General features: G+C 38.5%; 1 protein-coding gene across 1 annotated transcript; it reads left to right on the top strand.

Annotated features, from left to right (window-relative positions):
• Positions 1-442: 442 nt before the first annotated feature.
• gdpd4a (glycerophosphodiester phosphodiesterase domain containing 4a) lies at positions 443-10,111 on the top strand (the record flags this gene model as incomplete). The annotated part of the gene is made up of 13 exons (XM_079466016.1): positions 443-538; positions 613-672; positions 799-897; positions 969-1,062; positions 2,021-2,166; positions 2,283-2,365; positions 3,761-3,911; positions 4,552-4,776; positions 4,901-5,058; positions 6,020-6,167; positions 6,253-6,335; positions 7,509-7,588; positions 8,018-10,111. Coding segments are annotated over 13 exons (1,545 nt in total), but the record flags the coding sequence as incomplete, so codon positions are not given.
• Between the last annotated feature and the right edge of the window lie 2 nt (positions 10,112-10,113).

Raw genomic sequence — 10,113 nt, 5'->3', positions numbered from 1 at the left:
ATGAATCAATTCCTTAATCCATTAAATAATTGAATGTCATTGCAATAGATGGCCAAGTATCATTTGAAAGAAAAGTATTCCGGGCACTTACGTCTTCGAGGTTTATTTCAGGTTTTATTTCAGAAATGCAACCGTTATATTTCAAGGTAAGAACGATGCTACAATGATGATGAGAAATAAATGTTAATCGTATAATGTTATACCTCGAAGACATATGGACAAAAGTCGCACCCGAAATCCTGAAAAATGGCTCGTATATGGTCATGTGAGATTGTGTAACATATTCACAAACATTACTCTGATGCCAGTTGAATGTACAAACATAAAAAAAATATTTTGGACATTTCGAGCATCGTTTGTTTGTACATGAACAAATAATCTTCAGGTCTGTGTAACCTGCTACTGAATGATGAATACAAACAGTTTGTCTGGCTGATGTTTCAGGTTTAACTTTGGGAACTTTGGCTTCTGGTTTCCGTGGTCAGTGGTGTTGTTGGTGGCGGCGGCGGCGCTCTTCACCTACATCGCCCTCCTGCTGGTGAGAACGTTGAACTGCAACAAAGTGCTTTAACATCAGTGAAGATGCTGATGTTTGCTTTGAATGCTTGGTAGGTCCTTGCAGTTTGTCTTCTGTCTGAAGGTCAGCGGCTTTACCTCCACTGGAGCCACAAGGTGAATGGAGCATCAGCTTATGTTGCAGTGATCTCGCCTGTGATTTCTTTTATTTTTATTGGACTTCAGTTTTGTGACGCCATTCAGAATCATGATATCAGTATGTTTGTTTCGGTGCTAACACAGATTGGTATCCTGGTGACTCTGGGTTTCTCCATCAGTGCCACAGCTGTCCTCTCTGATCTGTGGAGTAAAGAATGGACCACGCTGCTCCTCTCGTTTCAGGTGGGTCGCCTCACCCGCACCTCAGCATGTTATTCACGCGTCAAATGTAATTATATGATTTTGCTTTGCAGGTCACAGCGCCCTATCTTCACGTGGGTGGAGTTTCACTGATGACATTTCTGTCCTGGCCAATAGCCTTACACTTCTTTCGCATGACCAAAAGAGGTACGTGAATGATGAGTGTAAACCCAACGTGAATCCTCAGTAGTAAGCTACGTGGCTTGGTGATATTATTGTAAAAAATCAACGGTATGAATGAACAGATCTGTACAAAACAAGATTTTAAACTTATTTAAAAGTCGAGTGACGCTGTGGATTTCCTTCCAAATTTATGGCTCAGTTGGTTTTTATCACACAGTTTTCCCCTTTTGTCTTAAATCCTGTGTCTCATTCATCTCTCTGATCATCAGCTGAGTCATGTGTGAGACTCTTTCATGAGGTCATGGTAAATAAGACAGAAAGACAGCTGCACGACACAGACTGAGCTCACACCAGCTGGATGTGATGATCGCCTCCATCCACAGACCTCTCCATTGTCATCCTCTCTGTCTCTCTCTCTCTCTCTCTCTCTCTTTCTCACCCGTATTGAAATGAGCCGTGCCAGTTTAGAGATGACATAAACATGCATCATGCTCTCTCTCTTTATGGGCTCTTGTTAGTGTGATATTAATCTTTCTTTAATTTCAGACTTTGGATGTATATTTGCAGTCACAAATGTCTCTATTAGAGTTTGAGATGTCAGCAATGTGTCAAACTGAGCTCAGATTTATCTTTTCTGCAATTAAAGTCAATATAATGGAAGATCTCAGTATAAGTCAAACATTTCATTCACACCTCACTCTCCTTTACATTTGTGCATTTGGTAGACACTTTTATCCAGCGCGACTTACATTGCATTATACATATACATTTGTTTCTAAGTAAGTGCAATCCCTGAGATCGAACCAATGACCTTGGCGTTGCTAACCTTTTAAGAGAGAGAGAGAGAGAGAGAGAGAGAGAGAGAGAGAGATCTAGTCAACAGACAAAAGAAACAATAAAACCATCAGATACAATTAATATGTGAAATATAATCTTGGGTTTGTTGTATGGAGTGATAGAGAGAAGGGTTCTTGTGTTTCAGTGAGACAGGTGGTTATCCTGAGTCTGTATTTGGCTGTTCTCTTCACGCTGTATCTGGTGCCGCTGGGCATGTATTCTCCGTGTATCAAAGATGAGGGAACCCTGGGACCTGCGCCCATTCTCATCGGACACAGAGGAGCGCCCATGGTGTGTCATTTCAATATCACGTTTCTGTGTAATACTGAAAGAAAAGACGGGAGATTTTGATCAAATTGCAATTCGTTTTTTTGACCTCATGAACAGTGTTGTTTCTCTTCAAACAGTTAGCTCCAGAGAATACACAGCTGTCTTTTGAGAGAGCCGTAGAGGCGGGTGGAGAGGGATTAGAGACTGATGTCACAATCAGGTGAGAGTCTTGTCTTATTCGCTAACATTTTGTTGACGTATAAAAGCATTATTTTAAGCGTTGACACATGGTGCGTCTCATAAATAAAACATGTATTTTGACAGTACTTTACTGTTTGTGCATAGGTGAAATTTAAAGGTGAAGTTTTAAATGTTTGCCTACACAGGTCGTACTAAATCAGTCACCTGTGAGGTTACACGGGTAGAAACGCTGCCTTTAAAGCTGGATGACTATAGTACAGATATAAATATATACAGATGCCACATTCACCATCGCCCGAAGGATCACCATGTCCGCCATCTTAGAACAGTCAACATTTCAGTTTCTGTCATCGCACACAGTTAAAATACATTTCAGATTCCCAAGATGAACGCTTCGAGTCATCAGACATGAGCATCTCTCTGTGATTCACTGCTTCAGAATCACCAGCAGACCATCAATGAGCTTCTCATTCACAAAGATGTGCTCGAAACGAGAGATCTCTGAAAATACAGATCTGATGTGAGAGTCACAGTGTTGTGTTGAGTAAACGTGATTAGAGAACATTAATCCTGTTCGTGTTCTCATCTCCATTGAAGCAACACCAGGCGTGTGTTTACACCTTATATCACGCAGGTTTGATGACTGGATGCTGACAGTCGTGTATCATCAGATGTATATCTGACACACACGTCCATGTGCCCAGCAATGTAATGTACAGTATATTCAGAAATACCTAAATAAGATAACTCTGTTTTAAAACTTCTCAAAAATCATGTTTTTTATTGTGCATTCCAATTCATATCAAACAAACTGCAGTTGGTTTGTTTTGATTTAAGCCATAATAACTTAAAAAATACAGCTCACTAACACAATAAAAACATGATTTATTTTAAACAGAGTTATCTCATTTTGGAACCAAACTCTTCATATATATTTATATTTAGAGATTTATATAAAGAGGAACTTTGTGATTAAACTTATTGAGACTTGAATTAACCAAACCTTAAATAAAAACTAATACACTAAGAGAAAAGAATTAATAATTGTCCTTACTAAATAATAATAATCCTTAAACGATAGATTTTTCTTACTTTACTGACCCGTAATTCTCAAAATTGTCAAGGTGCGACTTGTTTTGCATCCCTCCTTTTGTCTTTCTTTCTCATTCCTTCATTTTCTCGTTTCAAAATAGTTTTTAAAATTGGGTTGATATTAATAGTGGAGTCCTGATGTCATAAGAATGTTTTTAACAAATGTTTAACACATAAAGTTGTTGTCGTGTTTCACCCACATGACCTCTGACCATAAAAATGTAAAGAGTAATCCACAGGGTAAGCAAACATCATTCTTCTGTGGTATTGCTGTAAAGAATCTTTTAAGAGTGCACAGAACGTACCATATTTCTGTCTGCAGTTATGATGGTATTCCGTTCCTGATGCACGACACCACGCTGAAGAGAACGACAAACGTGCACGAGATGTTTCCAAACCGAACGGACGCCCCGGCAGCGATGTTCACCTGGAGCGAGCTGGAGATCCTCAACGCTGGATCATGGTTCCTTCAGGTACTGATCTACTGATGTGTGAAAAACACGATTAAACTTTATTTAGATTGACAGCGATGCGTTGTTCTGTCTGGGTGACTTTACAAAATAGAATCAGTTTTATCAGACAACCAGTTCTGTGTTGTCTTCAGATTCCCTCAATGGTTTCCTTTATAATATTTGGTGAAAACAGATACAAAAAGTCATGATATGATACAACGATCCACATCAAAATGTGGTGTGGTTATTGACCTCGTAAATGACCTTAGAAATCCGTCTCAAATCCCTGCGGGAATCAATAGGGATTAATGGATTCTGTCTGGAGTTAGCAGGTAGCATGCGTCACAGATCCAGTCGACCCTTAAGACCCACGTCTGCGGTCAGGACTTAAGCCTCGCCCTGTTTAAAGATCAACCGAGAGAGCTTTGGCGAAGCGTGTTGTGAAAATCATCCGCTACCTTTGTACTCCTCGGACAGGGTTGCCAGATCCGCGTAACTAAACCAGCCAAACCAATTGCCTTAATAATTAATTATTGAATTTCATTTGTTTTCAATTAAATATATCCTCTTCCCTGCCTCGAGGTTGATTTAGGTCTTCATTCATCTGTCAATAAAATGGCTCGGACAGTCACACAGTTGCTCGATCTGTCTCTCCTCTTAGAAGGACCCGTTTGGTACGGTGTCTTCTCTCGATCTACACGAGAAGGTTCAGGTCCAGAACCAGACCATACCCAACCTGAAAGAGTTTCTGAACCTGGCTGCTCAACACGGGAGACTGGTGATCTTTGACCTCAGACGGCCACCCAGAGGTCACCCGTACAGAGACAAGTGGGTCAGTCGCACCCTGGAGGTGATACACAACGAATCCTATATTAACTCCAGTCAGGTGGGTCGTGATCCTGATGTACTCTTGCTTACTAATGCACCATAACTTTTGATCACTTGTTAGACAGATGAATAAGGAGCCCCGGATGTGTTATGTGTGTTTACAATGGTGTGTTTTTTGTCAGGTGTTGTGGTTGCCGGCTGATCAGAGGAGTCTGGTACAGGAGCTGGACCCGGACTTACAACAGACGTCTGGAGATCGCGGCACCCTCGAGGAGCTTCAGGAGGAACATATAGTCCGGCTCAACCTCCATTACAGCCACATGTCACAGGATCAGATCAGGTACACACGGTAACACACATCAGACGTACATGTATGCATCATTATACGTTTGGCGGACACTTATCCAAATCGACTTATACAGTACAATGCATGAGGTTATATGAAGAGTTAATTTCCAAAAAAATCTTGTTTTTTTTATTGTTCATTCCAATGAATATAAATGAAACTGCAGTTGGTTTGTTTTGAAAGCCGTAATAACTTAACAAATACAGCTAAGTAACATAACAGTAAAAAATATAAAGTATACTTAAAGTGCAAAATATGTAAATAGTAAGATGTAAGTATAATGTGAAATTCTCTTGTCATATCAAACCTTCTGACTTTCTTTGTTCGGCAGAACACAAAAGAAGACATTTTGAAGAAAGTTGGTAAATGAACAGCACTGAAGATATTTTTCTTCAAAATATCTTCTTTTGTGTTCCGTGGAACAAAGAGAGTCAGACAGGTTTGATATGACAAGAGGGAGTTAATGATGACGTAGATTATTTTAAAGTGACAGTTCACCCAAAAATAAAGATTCAAAACACTGAGTATAATTTTCATACACTAAAAATGTGCTAAAAAGTTATTTCATTCTCTAGAAAGTATTAAACTAGTCAAGTTTCAGTATACATATAAGTTCACGTGTAGTGTAGTTGCAGTACATCTGAAAAACATCATTGAAACACGTTGTATATTTAAAGTTTTCTACTGAGTTGACACTTGACCTTTACTTAAAGGTTTACTTACATCAACTAAAAGTGGCCCTATTTAGTCCCAAGTATTAGAAAAGTGCTACAAGTACTTTGAAATTTACTGGAAAAATATACTTGAAAGAGATAAGTATACTTCAAGTTTATTTTATTAAGTACACTCAAGTTAAGTATACTTTTGAGTAAGTGCAGAAAAAGGTATTTCTCGTTTCTTTTGTCCTGATAGCACTCTCTCTCTCTCTCTCTCTCTCTCTCTCTCCTCATCTCAGAAAGTACTCTTCAGTGAACATCAGTACTAATCTGTATGTGATCAGTCAGCCGTGGCTTTATTCTCTGGCGTGGTGTGCAGGAGCTCATTCGGTGACCACTAACGCTCTTCACATTCTGAAGAAAGTCCAGCGGCCGCTCTTTCTCATGGTGAGTGACAGAAGGACTTCATGAATGAGAAATCTCTCTGTGTTTTATTATCATTGATCTCTGTTCCTTTTACACACACACACAGACGCCTGAAGACTACAGTTTAATGTGGAGTCTGACGGATATCGTCTCTGCTTTCGTCATCGCCGCTGTATTTATATTCCACTGGTGAGTATTACTATCCATATTACTATCCACATTAAAATGTCTTTAAAATCTCACGTGTGTCTGTCATTAGAGATTCAGAAGAGATGTCAACCATGTGTCAAACTGAGCTCAGATTTGTCTCGTGTCAAAAGTCAATATTATTGAAGATCTCAATGTGAACTCAAACGTTTCTCATCACATTTTACCTCTTCAATCTACATTAATTTAAGCCTCCATACGCTTCATGCGTTTCAACAATTAATTCAGTTTTTATTGCAACTAAGACATTGTAAAAGAAACAACTGAGACTTAAATGAAACACAACTGAGATCTCTGTACGCAATCTTTTAAGGACGATAAACTCAAAATGTTCATGAAGTATTCTAAGTGTGGCTTGTGTTTACTGATCTGAATGATTGGCCTATTAAAGCAACACTTTGTTGTTTTTTTACCTAAAAGGGGTCATATGGCGTGAATATGTGTTATTCTGTGTCTTTGGTGTGTTATAAGGTGCCCGTGCATGTATGAGACACGTAAAATTGCTAAAATTAAAGTGTGGGAACAAAAGATGCATCTAAAAGCGAATGCTCACCTAGACCTCCCTGAAACGCCTCGTATAGCCACACCCCCACAAATCTATGTCAGTTCGTGGTATCATTTGACTAAGACCGCCCAAATGTAAGGTGGGCGTACCTGTCACTACAATTGCTTGATACTTGATGTTCCAAATATGGTAAGAGGCGTTACATTTCGGTCACACGCTTGCAGTTTTCGACCAATCACTAGCACCGGTTAACTGGCCAATCACAGCACACCTCGCTTTTAAGAGCGACGAGCTTTGTAAAAAATATGCATTACATCTAAATCATAAAATTTGTTTTAGCCGTGTCACATGACTCCTTTAAAATAATGTTGCTACAATTATTTCAGTGGTAGAACAACTCTTAATTATTCTTACGTTATTCTACTGCCGCTGCTACTTGAGAAGCCATCATTTTAGAGACATTATTTTAAGGTAAAACTACAAAGTGTTGCTTTAAATGCATATTTCACCTTTACACAATATCTTAAAGGTTTCAAGTTAAATCAGCTGTGGAGAGGAATTGCTTTTTTCTTAAATGAATCACAACTGAAAACTCTGTGAATCTCGACTGTTTGATGAAATAAAATCGCCTGTCGTCTTTCCTCCTGCAGGTGGCGTGAGAGAGGTTTACCTTTCTGGTCTGGCAGCAGACAGGTGAATGAAAACGGACCATACAGCAAGTTCAGGACCGGTAAGTTATCTCATGTGACGTCGCTCATCTTTGATCTGTTTGCGTCTACAACTTGTGTGCATGAAAAACCCCGCTGGAAATAAGTGCATTAAACATATAAAACATCATTTAAAATGTGAGCTTCCGTACCCTAAAATTGTAGATGTACATAAATCATGTTTTTATTGTGTTTTATTGTGTTAGTTAGCTTTGTTATTAGGGCATAATTTTTTTAATGATCTCATTTTGGAACCAAACTCTTCATGTTATATATCGATATATATGTATAAATATATGAACATTAGAAAAATATATTCTATAAATGATAGATACTTTATGCGCCTGCGGGATCAATACTGTATACGTATATGGTAGTATAGGGACATGTTATATATGACATTTGGGTTGTTTTTCCTCTTGCGTGTTTTTGAATGTGACTTTGTGCTGTAGAACCCTCTGAGGTGCAGGGCATCCGCTGGAATCCTCTGTTCTTTGATGGCCCGTCCATCTCTCTGGACCCTGATCTCTCCCTGCATGTTTACCCTGTGCATGGCTTCTCTCTTCCCCTCTGAACCGCTCATCTATCTCATTACTGATCTGTGAGCGAGCCACTTTGACATTTCTCTCCATATGGCAGAGCTCAGTGACGTCTGGTCCATCTCCAGCCTCAGCGTTCGAGGAGAACCTCACAACTCACCAGCCCCACCGAACCTGCCCACCATCTCAGAAGAGCCGCCCGTCTGATACAGACATCTGCGGGAAAGAGATGCGGATGGACCACAGCGTCCGTGAGATCTTTCTTTTGTCTGTTTCCACATGACTGACTAGATCCTCACTGACTGATACCTCACTGACACTGTGTTTAGAGTCCTGCCAAGTGGCAAAACACAGTCCCAAATGGACGTTTTGAGGATATGGATTCATATTTTGAATGTCAGGATGAACTGATTAAGTTGTATGTGACATATGTTTAAAGTTCAATTCGGTATGTTTATTGTTATTTTACGGACCATTTGGATTTGTGACATTTTTCAAATGTAAGCACATTTTTTTCATTGAATTTTTGATGGTGTCCAATTATTCTTAAAAATGTTGATATTATTATAATTTTGTACTTTATATAAAGTACTTTATATAACGATTGCAATAAATACTGCTGCATAATTCGATTTATCTAATGACATTTTGAGGGTTGGAGAAATGTGCTCAACATAAAAATGTCACAATGCGAAACATCGTATTCCTATAAAATACTTTGATTCTGTGTAAAAATAAATCTCTCAGAAAGTACTGCGTTGGTCAGATATTAAACCTCTGAACTTTGATTTATACATCACGGTACACGGTCATGTCTGTCATAATCATATACTGTGGTATTTCAATGCTACTTCTTCATAGAATACCGTAGTACTACCATGGTAGTGCCGTAACACGTTTACGTATTTGAATGAGTTGGTTGGCACGAGAAGATGAGAGGTCATTCTGTTTCTCCTGCTTCTGTGAAGTTATTTTTCATCACGTGAATGACTGGGTTTGCCTGTTTAACATCCTGATGCACAAAGTGTAGCGCACGGCAAAACAAACGAAGAAACTGCAAAGGATATTTCAGACCTCTTTGGAAACATTGAAGATGTTCGTTCCATTGCATGATGTCACACAATCATATTAAAAATGTGAAATTGTTAGTTCTGATAAAGAGCTTTTACTTACTGCGAAATATCATCAGCTTATAATACAGCCACCGTTGAAGCGTGCCAGTCAGGTGATGAGTGAAGAATCCAGACATGTGCGTTCCATTGAATGATGAAACCCTTTGCCTGTATAAAATGCAATGCCTAGATTTCTATTTAATCTGTAACATATGTATGTATATATGATTGTAAACCGATCTTAAACAGAATTCTGAGAAGACGTTTTTGTTGTGTCCAATATAAACATTTTAACTTCAGCAGCTTTAAAAATGACATTTGTGTTTTTATTAAGCTAATGCTTTAAAGTGTGCTATTCGTATGAGCTCAGTCTACTTTTTATGTTCACGGAAATATACTTAAAATCACATTCAAGCATACTTACACTGACTTACAGTCGTAGTTTATCTGGCCTTTATATAGTACATTTTGATGGATCACTTAAAATGTTCATGAAGTCTTTGAAGTGTGCTTGGCTTGTTTATTGAAAAAAAACATATCTTTGTATAACCTGCCGGGCTATATAAGTTTTTACTGAACTTATGCTTTTTGTTGTCCTTACGCTGTTCCAATTCCTTCTATTGTCTATCTTGTTTGTAAGTCGCTTTGGATAAAAGCATCTGTTAAATGACTAAATGTAGTAAATGTAAAGATCCGACTGAGTAGCTCCTTTAACACTTTTCATTTTTAAAGTTTTACACAATGTCTTGAAATCTTGAAGTAGACTTTTTTTACTATAGCTTTTAGCAAGGAAAGCCAACTTAAAAGTGAGGAAAGGTCATAACAACAAGATGAATATAAGATATAGCTTGTAAATGTAAAATTGACAGTGAATAAAGGTCAGTGTCAAAACCTTGA

This window comes from Barbatula barbatula (assembly GCF_947034865.1).
Source record: "Barbatula barbatula genome assembly, chromosome: 10".
Taxonomy (NCBI): domain Eukaryota; kingdom Metazoa; phylum Chordata; class Actinopteri; order Cypriniformes; family Nemacheilidae; genus Barbatula; species Barbatula barbatula.
The sequence above is the reverse complement of the archived record's forward strand: the minus strand, read 5'-3'. Positions and strand labels throughout refer to the sequence as shown.